Source organism: Hypanus sabinus, chromosome 3, assembly GCF_030144855.1.
Source record: "Hypanus sabinus isolate sHypSab1 chromosome 3, sHypSab1.hap1, whole genome shotgun sequence".
Taxonomy (NCBI): Eukaryota; Metazoa; Chordata; class Chondrichthyes; order Myliobatiformes; family Dasyatidae; genus Hypanus; species Hypanus sabinus.
The window spans coordinates 185,793,730-185,809,447 of NC_082708.1; the positions used below are offsets into that span (position 1 = coordinate 185,793,730).

At 42.5% G+C, this 15,718-nt stretch overlaps 2 protein-coding genes across 6 annotated transcripts in view; one reads left to right on the forward strand and one right to left on the reverse strand.

Moving 5' to 3' along the window:
* The window catches only part of ccdc166 (coiled-coil domain containing 166), a 48,934-nt gene extending 38,546 nt beyond the window's left edge, over nucleotides 1–10,388 (forward strand). For 3 of the 4 annotated variants that reach the window (XM_059965767.1, XM_059965766.1, XM_059965768.1), the window contains one exon: nucleotides 427–996. In XM_059965767.1, coding sequence (XP_059821750.1) covers nucleotides 427–756 — 330 coding nt within the window. In that variant the 3' untranslated portion in view covers nucleotides 757–996. Of the gene's footprint in view, nucleotides 1–426; nucleotides 997–9,904 lie in introns of those variants that run through there. The other variant, XM_059965769.1, reaches the window with a different exon arrangement.
* Nucleotides 10,389–10,895: 507 nt separating this feature from the next.
* sema4f (sema domain, immunoglobulin domain (Ig), transmembrane domain (TM) and short cytoplasmic domain, (semaphorin) 4F) overlaps nucleotides 10,896–15,718 on the reverse strand; it is a 174,555-nt gene continuing 169,732 nt past the window's right edge. For both annotated transcript variants that reach the window (XM_059965774.1, XM_059965775.1), the window contains exon 14: nucleotides 10,896–14,692. In XM_059965774.1, the coding sequence (XP_059821757.1) occupies nucleotides 14,070–14,692 (623 nt within the window). In that variant the 3' untranslated portion in view covers nucleotides 10,896–14,069. The remainder of the gene's footprint in view (nucleotides 14,693–15,718) is intronic.

Genomic DNA, 15,718 nt, shown 5'->3' on the forward strand with positions numbered 1-15,718 from the left:
TGGAACTGTGACAGGAAAACAGTGCATTCATACGGCCATGGGGAGAACATATAAACTCCTTACAGACGGTGCCAGAATTGAACTTCGAACTCTGGAACAACCCGAGCTGTAATTGCGCTAACCAATAAAATAATAATGTATTAACCGTTTAGCATAACGTTATTACAGCGCCAGTGACCCAGGTTCAATTCTCGCTGCTATCTGTACATTCTCCCCATGATTGTGTGGGTTTTCTCTGAGTGCTCTGGTTTTCTCCCACATTCCAAAGACATATGTGTTAGTAGGTTAATTGTTCACATGTGTGTAATTGTGCAGTGTGAGCTCATTGGACCAGAAGATCCTATTATCATCCTGTATCTCTAAAATACATTTTAAAAAGGCATTGAGACTGTTAAAGGGAGTTGGTGTTCCTCTGCCTCTCCACAGGAGGCGGTCTGCTGCCTGATCCAGCATATTGAAGCAATCAAGACTGAGAACCAGGAGATGCGGGATGAGCTAGTTTGCCTGATTCGTCGCTCCCGTGTCCTCCGCCAGCAGCAGCTGGAGTTAGAGGAACAGCAGGGCCAGTTGCTCCGGGAGAGGGAATACTGCACCAAGCTGAGGGCACTGAGGCACAGGAAGCATCTCAGTGAGTACCCTCAGCTCCAGACCAAGGAGGCAGACCAGATCCAAGGAGAAGTCAAAGACTCAGGAACAGCCAGAGACTTGGCTGCGGCCAGTGTTGGGGGAGGCAACAGGGTCAGAGGGAGTGAGTAATGGAATGAAGATCGAGGTGGAAGTCAAGTAGCTGGAGGATTTGGAAGAAGTTGAACCAGCACAGTGTCAGATGAGCCTTCCCCACCTTGGCCAGACAAAAATGCGAAACCTTCCTCGTTCCAGGGATTGTCTGATCATGTAGCATTTTCTATATCACATACGTCTTCAACTTTTGATTCTTTTGCAAAATTTGTATTTTCTTTCTCTTTGTCGATGAATATTAAAGTACTTTGGGTACAAGTCATTTCTTAGAGGAGATTTCATTCCTTTAGCATCACTGCTGGGTAACCCCACTGATTTCTTCAGTTCTTTTACACAGCTAAACAATGCAAGCCAGTCTTAGATGGTGGTGGGATGGTTCTGAGGCAGACTGGTGATATTGGCAAAGCAGCAGGTTCTGGGATAGGCAAAGAAAGAGAGTGGATCAGACAATGAGATCAGATCACACGCTCCAGAACTTTTATAGGAGAACTCCCCCCCCCCCACCCTGTTACCGGTGTTGGGTTGGGGGGGGGGGGGGTTCTCATTACTTGAAAATGGTACATATCACAATCTTCTGCAATGTATCAAAAAATGCAAGTAAACAAATTTGTGTTTACTTTAGTTTTTTTCTCACATAATTTCTCTTGGGCAAAATTTGTATTCCCCATCTGACTTATTTTGAGTAGTGATTTGTGAATTGTGTAAGGACAAATCTCTGTTACCTGTACTTTCTTTGACAACACATTCAACAGACATACAAATCTTGGTGTAAAAAGTTGCCCCTCAAGTTCCTATTGAATCTTTTCCCTCACACCTTAAACCCAAGTCCTCAAGTTCTTAATTCTCCAACACTGGGAATAAAACTTGAGTGTATTCCCCCTGTCTATACCCCTTATGATTTTAAATACTGCTATGAGATTATCTCATTCTCCCACGTTCCAAGCCCTTGACTTCCCAACCTCTCCTAATAATGTAATCCCTCAACATCTCTGGCAAAATTTCTTCTGCATTCTTTTGTGTTCATTAATATCTTAACCAATAGCTAGTGACCAAAATTGAATACAGTACTCCTAACTGGAGCCTCACTCGCATCCTGTACAACTGCACCATGACCTTGCAACTTTTATATCCTGTTTTTGTGCTGTATTACGCTATGACTCCGTACCACCCCAGGACAGCTGCTGTGGACGCATGCAATTTGATTTCAAAGCAGTCTCACCTTGATCCAGTTAGATCTCTGTTCTTTGCAACACAGGAGCAACCTAAGCTTTAAAAGCAGTGATAAACCACCTCGGAACAGTTTCCTTATTACGCAAGGTAGTTCATTTGTGAACAGATTCAACATTAAACCAGCAGATTGCTGTTCATAACAGAGACAAGGCTGTATATTATGAGTATTCTGTGGTACTACTGGAGCAATAATGAGAAGATGGCTGTTCTTCAGGAAGACAGAATGCCATAAAACAATAAAGCATAGCTGCAGAATTAGACCATTCAGCCTATCGAGTTTGCTCTGTCATTCTATTATGGAGGATCTATTATTCGTCTCAACCCCATTCTCCTACCTTCCCCCTAACTTACTTATCAACTTCAGCTTTAAATATACGTAGACTTGGCCTCCATAGTCATCTGTGGCAATGAATTCCACAGATTCAGCAGCCTCTGGCTAAAGAAATTCCTCCCCATCTCCATTCTAAAGGAACATCAGTGCATTCTAACACTTGATCCTAGGCTCACCCATTATAGGAAACATCCTCTCCCACACCTCTTCATTTTTAGAAGACTCCAATTCATATTTAATAGGGAGAATTCTTTTTTTAAAAAAAAGTCAGAACATAGAAACAAGGTGCAGGAGTAGGCCATTCAGCCCTTCGAGCCTGCACCACCATTCAGTATGATCATGGCTAATCATCCAACTCAGAACCCTGTACCTGCTTTCTCTCCATAACCGCTGATCCCTTTAGCCACAAGGGCCATATTTAACTTCCTCTTAAATATAGCCAATGAACCGGCCTCAACTGTTTCCTGTGGCAGAGAATTCCACAGATTCACCACTCTCCGTGTGAAGAAGTTTTTCCTCATCTCGGTCCTAAAAGGCTTCCCCTTTATCCTTAAACTCTGACCCCTCATTCTGGACTTCCCCAACATCGGAAACAATCTTCCTGCATCTAGCTCGTCCAATCCCTTTAGAATTTTATACATTTCAATAAGATCCCCCCTCAACCTTCTAAATTCCAGTGAGTATAAGCCTAGTCAATCCAGTCTTTCTTCATATGAAAGTCCTGGCATCCCAGGAATCAATCTGGCGAACCTTCTTTGTACTCCCTCTATGGCAAGGATGTCTTTCCTCAGATTAGGAGACCAAAACTACACACAATACTCTAGGTGTGGTCTCACCAAGGCCTTGTACAACTGCAGTAGAACCTCCCTGCTCCTGTATTCAAATCCTTTTGTTATGAATGCCAACATACCATTTGCCTTTTTCACCAGCGGTCAAGGGTGAAATATTTAAGGGGAACCTGAGGGGGTATTTCTTCACTCATATGGTGGTGACAGTGTGAAACCAGCTGCCAGTAGAAGTGACAGATGTGTTTTTAATTTCAACAGTTTAAAGAAGTTTGGATAGACACATGGATGGGAGGGGTATGGAAGGCTATTATCCAGGTGCAGGTCAATGGGACCAGGCAGAATGATAGATCAGCACAGACCAGATAAGTCTGATCCTATACTGTAGTGTTCTATGATCCTTTGATTCACATCTCATCTCATACACCTATACCTTACAATCAGCCACAGGAGTATTCTTAAAATGGACTTGGACAGTACTCAGAACCACTGTCTAGCAAGGATTCCCAAGCTAGGGCCCACGGATTCCTCAGTTAATGGTAAGGCTCCATGGCATAATAAAGATTGAGAACCCTGGAGCAAGAAGTTCTCATGGTCATTGAAGACATCTGTACAGCTTAAGCAAATCCTTGACTGTGGCCAGATCATAATGCACATAGGAATTCATGTTAAAGAAATTATAGCCTCACTACAGCTGACCATATGATTATGGTAGAGCTACCATGTTAATCCTGTGATGATGGTGTATAACCTCCAATATTAAGCTGATCACTACCTGGTAACATACATAAAATGCTGGAGGAACTCAGCAGGCCAGACAGCATCTATGCAGAGGAATAAAGAGCCAATTTTTCAGGCTGATCTATAGATGCTACCCGACCTGCTCAGTTCCTCCAATGTCACACAGTGTGTGTCACTCAGGATCTTAAACACCTGTAGAATCTCTTGTGTTTATTACTACCAAGTGATTCCTATGTCCTGCTTGTTCTGATCTTTCATTTCCATGGTCATTTAAAAAGGAGAGAAATATGAGGGAGGTTGCATGGTGAAATATCTGCTGTTAATACAAAAGGCAACGAATTCTAGAAGTCTGATTAGGTGAAGCTAACATGGATTTCTGGAAGGAAAAGTGTGTTAATAAACCAGATACCTCTTTCATATTGGTGCCTTGGAAAAGCAGCCAACCTAATCAGAAACCCCATTCCCTCTGGACATTCTCTCTTCTCTCCCACCCATTGGCCAGAAAGACAAAATCCCAAATGCACGTACCACCAGATTCAAGGACAGCTTCTATCCCACTGTTATAAAACTATTAAATGAACCTTTTGTAAATTTGGGGACTGCTTCATCAAGCACATCTGCTAAAAGCAGAACTTCCTGGTGGCCAAACATTTTAATTCCAATTCCCATTCCAACATGTTGGTCCATGACCTCCCCTTGTACCAAGATGAGCCACACTCAGTGGAAAAGCAACACCTTATGTTCTCTCTAGGTAGCCTCCAACTTAATGGCACAAATATCAATTTTTCCATAAGACCATAAGGTATAGGAACAGAATTAGGCCATTTGGCCCATTGAGTCTACTCTGCCATTTCATCACGGCTGATCCATTTTCCTTTTCAGCCCCAATCTTGTACCTTCTCCCCATATGCCTTCATGCCCTGACTAATCAAGAATCTATCAAGCTCTGCCTTAAATATACTCATTGACTTGGCCTCCGCAGCTGCTTGTGGCAATGAATTCCACAGGTTCACCCTTCTCTGGCTAAAGAAATTCCTCATCTCTGTTCTAAAAGGACGCCCCTCTATCATGAGGCTGTTCGCTCTGGTTTTAGACTCCTCCGCATCCAATAGAGGCCTTTCAACATTCTATAGGTTTCAATGAAGATGCCCCTCATTCTTCTGAATTCCCGTGAGTAGAGGCCCAGAGCAATCAAATGTTCTTCACATGATAAACATTTCAATCCCAGAATCATTTTTGTGAATCTTATTTGAACCCTCTCCAACGTCAGCACATTCTTTTTCAGATAAGGGCCCAGAACTGCTCACAATACTCCAAGTTAGACCTCATCAGCATTTTATAAAGCCTCAATACATCCTCGATTTTATATTCGTCTCCCTGAAATGAATGCTAATATCGCATTTGCCTTCCTCACCACCAGCTCAACCTGCAAATTAACCTTTAGCGAATCCTGAACAAGGACTCACAGGTCTCCTTGAATTTTCTCTCCTTTTAGAAAAGTCTACCCTTTTATTTCTTCCTCCAAAATACATGAACATACACTTCCTGACACTGTATTCCATCTGCCATCTTTTTGCCCATTCTCCTAAATCCTTCTGTAGCATACTTCCTCACGATTAACTGCCCCTCCACCTATCTTTGCATTGTCCGCAAACTTTACCATAAGGCCCCCAAAACCGTCATCCAAGTCATTGACATCAGCTTCCAGTTAAAAAAGATCCTTCCCCCTCTCCTCTCCTACTAGTCCCCACACCAGTCTTTTACCTCTTCTCACCTCCCTATCACTTACTGCTAAGTCCTTCCTTCTTCCCTCTCCTCTCTTATCCAACTCCTTCTTTAGCCCTTTGCTTTCCCACCTACTTGGCTTCATATATCACCTTCTACCTACCCTCCTTCCCCTTTCCTTTCCAGTCCTAAAGAAGGGTCTCAGCCCGAAATGTCGACTGCAGTTATTTCCATAGATGCTGCCTGACCTGCTGAGTTCCTCCAGCATTGTGTGTGTTGCTCTTGTATGATAAGATAGTCTTTTGACCTCAAAATCAATCATGGCCTTGCACCTTATTGGCTGTGTTGTAGTTTTTCTGTAACACTTTATTCTGCATTCTGGTTTCCCTTGTACAACCTCAATGAACTGATGCAGTGCAATAATCTATATGGATGGTATGCAAAACAAAGTTCACTGTACCTCAATATATGTGATAATAATAAACCCATTACAGCTCCCTCCACACTCCAGTACTCTTAACTCTTGGAGAAGGGCAGAAGAAAAGAAATTATAGGGCAGTTAGACTGACCTCTGGTTGGGAAGATGTTGGAATTGATTATCAAGGATGTGGTTTTGGGTACTTGGAGGTATGTGATAAAATAGGCCATGGCATGCTTTTGTGATGTTGTGTACTTGGATTTTCAGAAGGCCTTTGACAAGGTGCCACACATAAAAGGGTGACACAGCAGCTTAGTGGTTAGCACAACATTTTGCAATACCAGTGATCCAGATTCAGTTCTTGTTGCTGCCTGTAAGGAGTTTCTCCGTTCTTCCCGTAACCACGTGGGTTTCCTCCAGGTGCTCCAAGTTCCTCCCACAATCCAAAGATGTACTGGTTAGTCAGTTAGTTGGTCATTGTAAATTGTCCAGTGATTAGGGTAGGATTAAATCTAGGGATTGCTTGGTGGCGTGGAGAATCCACGCAGAATCTGTTCCATGCAGAATCTCAATATATAAATAAGACTGTTTAACAAGCTATGAGCCTATGGTATCATAAGAAAGATTCTAGCATGGATAGAGCATTGGTTGATTGACGGGAGTCAAAGAGTGGAAATAAAGGGAGATTTTTCTAATTGACTGCCAGTGACTAGTGGTGTTCCACATTGTTGACCCCGATTCTTTTTACATTATATGTCAATGAATTGATTGAAATTAATGGCTCTTTGGCCAAATTTGCAGAATTATGGTTATTCCATGATTGTCATTTTTTTATGACTTTGGATTGAATTACAATCTTTGCACCATTCTGTTTTCTGCCCATTGTTCTCTAAATTCTATTTATGATTACTCTGTATACTGTTTACTCTGTGAAATTCACACAAGCAAGAAATTTCATTCCAGCCAGCTGTACATGAGAAACTAATCCAAATCTGAACAAGAGCTATTTTTGAGGAATTTTTTCAGGTTCATTATCATTGTCTTATATGGTGTGAAATGTTTTTTTTTGTGTGGCAGCAGTGCAGTGCCAAGTCAAAAAAAGTACTATGTTACTATAAATAGTGCAAAAGAAGAGAAATGGGACAGTGTTCATGGACTTTCTGAACTCTGATGATGGAGGGGAAGAAGCCGTTCATGAATAGTTGAGTATGGGTCTTCAGGCTCCTGTCCCTGCTCCCCATTGTTGGTATTGAGAAGGCATGTCCCAGATGGTGGGAGTCATGAGATGACTCCCTTTTGACTCTCTGCCTCTTGATGGTGTTCTTGGTGGGGAGGGTTGTCCTCTGATGAAAACGGCTGAGTCTGCAACCCTCTGCAGCCTCTTGCGATCCAGTGCATATAATGGTAGAACCATCCAGTGGCAGACGCTACAAACTGCGTTTGCAGTGGAGTGAGTGAATGGTTGTGGATGGGATGCCTATCAATTGCATACAGAACACTTGGACTAAATTGCATGTAAAAAGGTTTGTGAAAATTTGAAGCATGAGTTGAGAAGTAATTATTGGCATGGATTGAAAATTATCTGACAGAGGAAATAATAGAATAATTGCAACACACACAAAATGCTGGAGGAACTCAGCAGGTTAGGTAGCATCTATGGAAATAAACAAACAGTCAACATTTCAGGCCAAGACACTTCTTCATTTTTCCAATGGAACACTGGGTCATTTTGGGGTGGCAGATGGTAAACTATAGAGGTATTAGAGGGATCAGTGCTCAAGCCTCACCCAGTTATAAATCAATAATTTGGACAAGGGAATTGAGGAGCAGAATTGGGCCATTTGTCCCATCAAGTCGGCTCCACATTTCATCATTTTTTCCTCTCAGCCCCAATCCCCCATCTTCTCCCTGTATCGCTTCATGCCCTGACCAATCAAGAATCATCAACCTCTGCCTTAAATATACATAAAGATGGTCTCCACAGCTGCCTCTGGCAAAGTATTCCACAGATTCACCACTCTTTGGCTAAAGCAATTCCTCCTCATCTCCTTTCTAAAAGGATGCTCCTCTGTTCTGAGGCTGTGTCCTCTGTTCTTAGACTCTCCCATCATTAGAAAAATCCTCTCCACATCCACTCAATCAAGGCCTTACACCATTCGAAAGAGTTCAAATAGGTCACCACTCATTCTTCTGAATTCTAGTGCTAGGGGCCCAGGGCCATCAAATACTCTTTCTATGACAAGCCATTCAAACATAGAATAAACTCCTGAACCTCTTTTGAACCTTTTTCAGTTTCAGCACATCTTTTCTAAGTTATGGGGCCCAAAAGTTGCTCACAATACTCCAAGTGAGGCCTCAACAGTGCTTTGTAAAGGCTTAACATAGCATCCTTGCTTTGAGATTCTAGTCCTCTTTGAAATGAATGCTAACGTTGATTTGCCTTCCTTACCCCAGACTCAACCTGTAAATTGACCTTCAGGGAATCCTGCATAAGGACTCCTAAGTCCCTTTACACCCACGATTTTTGTATTTTCTCTCCATTTAGAAAATAGTCAACCCTTTCTTCTACCAAAGTGCATGACCATACATTTCCTGGCACTGTATTCCATCTGCCACTTCTTTGTACAATCTCCTAATCTGTCTAAGTCCTTCTGTAGTCTCTCTACTTCCTCAAAACTACCTGTCCCTCTACCTGTCTTCTTATCATCTGCAATTTTTGCAGCAAAGCCATCAGTTACATTACTTATTGACATATAACATAAAAACAACCAGTCCCAACACAGACCCCAGTGAAACACCGCTAGTTACTGGAAGCCAACTAGAAAAGGGTCCCTTTATTCCCACTCTTTGCCTCCTGCCAATCACCCATTGCTTTATCCATGCTGGATTCTTTTCCGTAATAGCATGGGCTTGTCGTTTGTTAAGTAGCCTCGTGTGGCACCTTCTGAAGATCCAAGTACACAACATCAAGCGATTTTCCTTTGCCTATCCTGCTTGTCATTTTTTCCAAAGTATTTCAAAAGATATGTCAGGCAGATTTTCCCTTGAGGAAGCTATGCTGAGTATGGCCTATTTTATTATGTGCCACCAAGTACCCCAAAACCCTAACCCTTAACAATCGACTCCAACATCTTTCCAACCACTGAGGTCAGATTAACTGGCCGATAATTTCCTTTTATCTGCCTCCCTGCCTTCTTGAAGAGTGGAGTGACATTTTCAATTTTCCTGTCTTCTGGACCCATTTCAGAATTTGGTGATCCTTGTAAGATCATTATTAATGCCTCCACAATTTCTTCAGCCACCTTCTTCAGAACCCTGGGGTGTACCCCATCTGGTCCAGGTGTCTTATCTACCTTCAGACTTTCCAGTTTCCCAAGAACCCTCTTCCTAGTAATGGTAACTTCACACACTTCATGGCCTGACACCTGGAATTTCCACCTTACTGCTAGTGACTTCCACAGTGTTACAGTATTCAGTTTGTCTGCCATTTCCTCGTCCCCCTTTACTTTCTCTCTTTTACACTTTATATATCTAAAGAAACTTTCGGTATCCTCTTTAATATTATTGGCTAGCTTACTTTTGTATTCCATCTTTACCTTCTGAATGCCTTTTTCAGTCGCCTTCTGTTGGTATTTAGAAGCATCCTAATCCTCTAACCACACTAACTTTTGCTCTGTTGCCCTCTCTTTGGCTTTTATGTTGGCTTTTACTTCCCTTGTTAGCCATGGTAGTGTCATCTTGCCTTTAGAATACTTCTCCCTCTTTGGGATGTATGTATCCTGTACCTTCCGAATTGCTTTCAGAAATTCCAGCCATTGCTGATCTGCTGTCATCCCTGCCAGTGTTCTTTTCCAATCAATTCTGGCCAACTCCCCACTCATACCTCTGTAATTTACTCCACTGTGATACTGATTTTAGTTTCTCCTCAAATTTCAGGGAGAATTTGATCATATTATCTCTGGAGTTTTGAAGCATGATAGGGGAATGGTTACAGCACCAGGATAATCTACGGTTCAATTCCCACCACAAACACAGGAAAATCTGCAGATGCTGGAGATCCAATGCAACATGCACAAAATACTAGAGGAACCCAGCTGGCCAGAGTAAACAGTCAACATTTCTGGCTGGGACACTCCTCCAGTCCTGAGTAAGTATCTCGGCCTGAAACATCGACTTTTTAACTCTTTTCCATAGATGCTGCCTGGCCTGCTGAGTTCCTCCAGCATTTTGTAAGTGTTGCTTCAATTCCCACTGCTATCTCTAAAGAGTTCTCCTCGTGACCAGATGGGTTTCATCCGGGTGCTTCAGTTTCTTCCCACATTGCAAACGTGTAAGGGTGAGTTTTTGGACATGCTATGTTGAAGTCACTTTGGGGTGGGGCCCTCAGTATATTTGCGGTCTGAGTTGGTGGTTGACGCAAAGTGACACATTTCACTGTATGTTTCGATGTACAGGTGGCAAATAAATAAAGCTTATCGTTATCTTTACTGAGTGTGAGGAGGATGTTGCCCTTGGCTGGGATGTCTACACTGTTCAAGGTTACAGTTTACAGGACAAGTTATTTAGGACTGAGGTGAGGCGAAATTTCTTCACTCGAGGTTTAGGGGAGGCAAACAAGTTCATTATCACAGAGGGCTACTGAATAAGTCACTGAATGCATTTAAAGAAATGGAATATACTTCTAGATGCAAGCAACATCAAGGAATATAGAGAAAGGACAGAAATATGATGCACATCATATTGAATGGCATAGTAGACTCAAGTGGCTGAATGAGGCACATTTGTTTTGAGTCAAGCAGCTAATGGAAGAATCAATAATGAGTGACCATTAATGATAAAGTTGAAAGCAAATAAAATTACAGATAGACTGGTTAATGAAACACTCTGCTTGACTGAAGTGGCTGAATAGAATTTAAACATATTTTTTAAAATACCACAAAATAGTAATTTATTTAGGAAAAAAAACATTGGATAATACAGCAGTGAAGACTGAGGATCCCTCAATCAGCTAATAATAACATTCACTATTTCCATTCTCTCTGCCAGAATTATGCAGGTGAAATTCAAACTGAACAGTCATATTTTTGCTCTTGCAGCATACAACAACGAGTTAGATAGAACAACATTTCATAAAATCTTAAAGAGATATAAAACCACATTGTAACTGGGCATAAATTCACATAAAAAGATCGTTGCTAACTGCAACATTCAGAAAATCTAAATAATCTTTCAAGAATTAAGCTTATCAGCATTGAACCCTGCCCCAAATCCTAAACCACTCTCCTCTCTACAGGGCACCAAACTGCAGTGGGCATCATTATGAATCGGAGGTCCTTCAGTGTCCGTTCATGTACTGCGACAAGTGATATGAGACTAGTTAGTGATGGAATAATTAACTGAGTGTAAGCTGATAACACCCTCTACACACCCAAACAATTGTAAACAAAAGTCACTGTGATATTTTCTCCTCATTAGCTGGGGGCCATCGATAAAAATCTCCATCATCCACACTGCTGTCCTTGCCGTGCCCCTTGTACTCCGCCTGGGCCAGTACCAACCAGACGCCGTTCAATCCTTGCATCCATCAAGAAAAGCCCACCCCAATTTGCCCTTCCCCCACATCCTACCCCATTCTTTTAAAAAACCTTCATGCCCAATTTTTTTTAAATCTACTCTAATCTGCATTATTATTTAAATTTTTTGCCAGGTCATTAAATCAATACCATAGAATACTGGAAAGGCTCAGACTTTTCACTAAATACTGATAATGGCGAGGAGCAGAGTCTAGTTCCAGGCCACATAAACACATGGAGTTATGGCTATTTTATAACAGCACTCCTATCCTAGGATGCCTTGGTCAACTAGGATTTCAGTCATGCTCCACTTGGACTTTGTAGAGAATATCTAGCAACAGAACTCTACGTTTTGCCAATCCAATGTGCATGTTAAACTCTGCAAGACAAAGGCAGAATTGTAACTTTAATCAATGGAGTTCATACATTATATACAATCATCCTGTTTCTCTGAGGATTGTCACCTTGTTATGGTGGACAGGCTTGTGAATCCTGAGATCCTAAAAAGTGATGCCACCTGGAGTTCAGCTCCTGGTAGGGTCACCCATGGAGCCAAGGTCAAGGGGGAGTTTCCAGACAAAGATAGATGCAACCAGGACCTGAACGGTGGAGTTGGCGGAGGATGATGTCATATCACAATGGCAGTGAAGGATCTCCAGACATCTCGCACTCCATACCACAGGACCCTGACTTCGCTGCCCATATATCATCTTCCTCGTGTTAACCCAATTTACACTCATTAAGAGAAGCCAACCTAATATCTCGGAAAATGTGGATTCTGGATAGGCCTCTACAGTCACCTGAGGACCCAGCTGCAGACAATCCTTCAGGAGAACATCATACCCGAGTGATCTCATTACCACTACCTTTCAGGAGAAATTTATGCATGAAAATGATGGGTAGAGTTAAAAAGTGAAAAAGGTATTTTGTTTGTGACCAAACTTTGAAATCTTGCCTTAAATACTAATGGTTATAGGTCAGATATTGGTGGGGGAAATTTGAAGTGATTATAAGAAAAACAATATAAATTTACTTGTTGGATTAAAGCATGGCTCTTCACCCAAACAGCAGGGTTAAGAGTCTATGATCTAAATCTTAGAAACAGTAGTTAAGGTCCTCTCAAATCCTGTGGTTTTCTAGGTTACACTGTAACAATTGATAAGGAGTGAACACACCAATCATATTCCAACCCCACAATTACATCTGTGGTCCAAAACCATTTGGACAGCATCAGTTAATAAACCCTTATAATGTGAACTTTGAGAGAAGGGAGAGCAAATCTTAAAACTCCAAACATCAATTACAGAACAGTCTCTAAATATCAAAACTAAACTGAGAACAAGTCAACAAAACTCCCATTTGCAGCACATTTTTGCAGTAGTTTCAGGAGTCCACACTGCTGGTTGTATAAAGGAATCTACCACATTGGAACCATTTGGAAGAGATAATGGAGGCACCAACAGTTCCTTTCTGCTGCACTCCAGAACACCAGACTAGAAATGGATACAGATTTCAGCTATTCTTTACAATTCCCTGTCCACCCAGGGGCAGAAGTGATTACAAGTAGTCGCAGAGTATAAGTATTGACTCCATGAAGAGGGCTGTGGACCATTTACAGCGGTAGTCCTTCTTTGAGAGCTGGCCAATCACAACTTGCATTGAATACCCTAGCAATCATTTCACTGCTCAAGTATAGCAACTTTTATGTATTTGAAACAGGTGAGAGGTTCCCTACAACCTAGTGTCTTATGATTGCTGACGTTTACGATATCCAGACGGCACTGAATCCTATTCGGTGTGGACCCTTCCACATGGGGTCACTCACCGTAACCTGAGCGAATGGAACAATACATTACTGAGAAAAACCATTTGGTACCTTGCGCTTGCTATTCTGAAAGGGTTATCTCACTGTTTCTCTCTTTCATCACTGTTCTCTGTACAGTGAGGACATCAGAGGCCAGTTCCAATTCTTCACTTATCTAGAAGTGTCCTCTGTGGCAGTGATCACTGGAGCAGAAATTCTTAGTGCTGATGTTTACTCTTCTTGGTCAGGGGCTGAGTCCTCACTGGTATCCCAGTGAATTCAACATAGAACAGCAGATAATCCTGAGCTCCAAGTACCTCAAGTTACGTAACTGGTGTCTATCCAAATGTGCATATTTATTCACCAAATCAAATGATTTCAATTCCTTAAGTATTTTGATGTAAATAAAACTGGCAAAACTTGGGTTGTCTATAGAAAATCAAAGGTCACAAGGTAACCACATAACGTGTCAAACAGTGCAACTGTAAATAAGAAGGTGTTGCAAACCCCACCCACTCTATCCAAGGAGGCAGGGACGCAGATGTGACAACAACGTTGCTGAGTAGGGGTTAGGCTGGGACAATGGTCATGTTCTCTCTTGGAAGGAAGACGAGTGGACAGTGTTAAAAGCAACACCACAAATGCAATAAGGAAGATAGCGGCAAAGCAAATGCCTGGCTATTCTTTCAGGGCACATTTTTCATGGGCTCGAGTCTGACCTTGATTAAATCGAGGTTTCATCCTGGGAGGATATGATCGAAATGGTCTGGTTTCTTGGAGGGCCCAAGTTCATTCCGTTCACCTCCTTCTCCATGCTTTCATGAATGGCCTCTTTCTCACGGATTCCACTTCCACCTGATTCACTCTGCTGGGTAATGGTTAAGGGCCGGACTTCATCAGTCGAGTCCAAGCTGTGAACCGCGGTGCCCTGCAGTGCATCTTTGTAGTCTCTGTCACAGCCACCCTTAGATGCTAGTATTTTCATACACCATGAATGACCATACTTGTAGATAAGGACACCAATAGTAATGCCAAGAACAAGGAAGACAAACATCAGGAAATAGTTAATGGAATTCGTAACCTTGCTGGGACTAATTGAAGATCTAGTTTCCAAACTGTAGTAAGCTTCCAGAATGTGTACTTTTTCCTCAATACACGAACATTTATATTCACCCAGAGTGCTCTGTGTGACCACGATATGAATCCCTCCAACGTTGTCATTGTTGACCAAGGTTCCGTTTGGTGTTGTCCATTGGCAGGTTGACCAGGCAGAACTGGGAATGCACTGAAGAAACACGTTAAGTCCCTCCACCACTGATACTACCTTTGCCAAGAGGTCAGAATGTTCTGGAGAGAAAAGCACAAGCCAAAAGTTTATGAGTAGGATCTCCTCAGTAACTTTCAACTCCCCGGCCCCAACTGCCTCATCTTAACCATGGATGCTTAGTCCCCCATCAAGAAGGCCTCAAAGCTGCCTACTTCTTCCTTGACCAAAAACAACCAATCCCCTCCACCACCACCCTCCTCCATCCAGCAAAACTGCTCCTCACCCTGAACAATTTTTCATTTGTCTTCTCCCACTTTCTCCAATCTCGAGGGGTAGCCATGGACACTCACATGGCACCAGCTATGCCTGCCATTTCGTGGGCTATTAGACCAGTCCATGTTCAAAGACTTCCCTGGTTATACTCCTCAACTCTTCCTCCGCTACACTGGCGACTGCATTGCTGCTGCTTCATGCACTCGTACTGAGCTGGTCAATTTGATCAACTTCCACCCTGCTATTAAATTCACTTGGTCCACCTCTGACACCTCCCTCCCCCTTCTCAATTTCTCTACCTCCATCTCTGGAAACAAACTGTCAACCGACATCTTTTATAACCCTGCTGATTCCCACGATTATCTGGAGCATATCTCTTCCAACCCTATCTCCTGTAAAAATGCTATTCCCTTTTCTCAGTTTCTTCCCCTCCACAACATCTCTTCCCAAGATATGGCTTTCAGCTCCAGGATATCAGAGAAGCCCTCCTTCATTTAAAGAATGTTGTTTCCCTCCTTCAACTATGTTGCTGTTCTCAACCGTATCTCCTCCATTTCCCATACATCCACGCTTACTCTACCTTCCTGCTGCCTTAATTGGGATAGATCCTCATATCCTTACCTTAGCCTCCACACCCAACACGTTCCTCTGTAATCTCCACCGTCTCCAAAGGGATCCTACTACTAAACATAACTTTACCCCCCTCCCCCGTGTTTTCTAAAGGGATCACTCACTCTGCAATTCCCTTGTCCATTCATCCCTCCCACTGATCTCCCTCCCAGCACTTGTCCCTGTAAACAGCCCAAGTGCTACACCTGCCCCTACACCTCCTC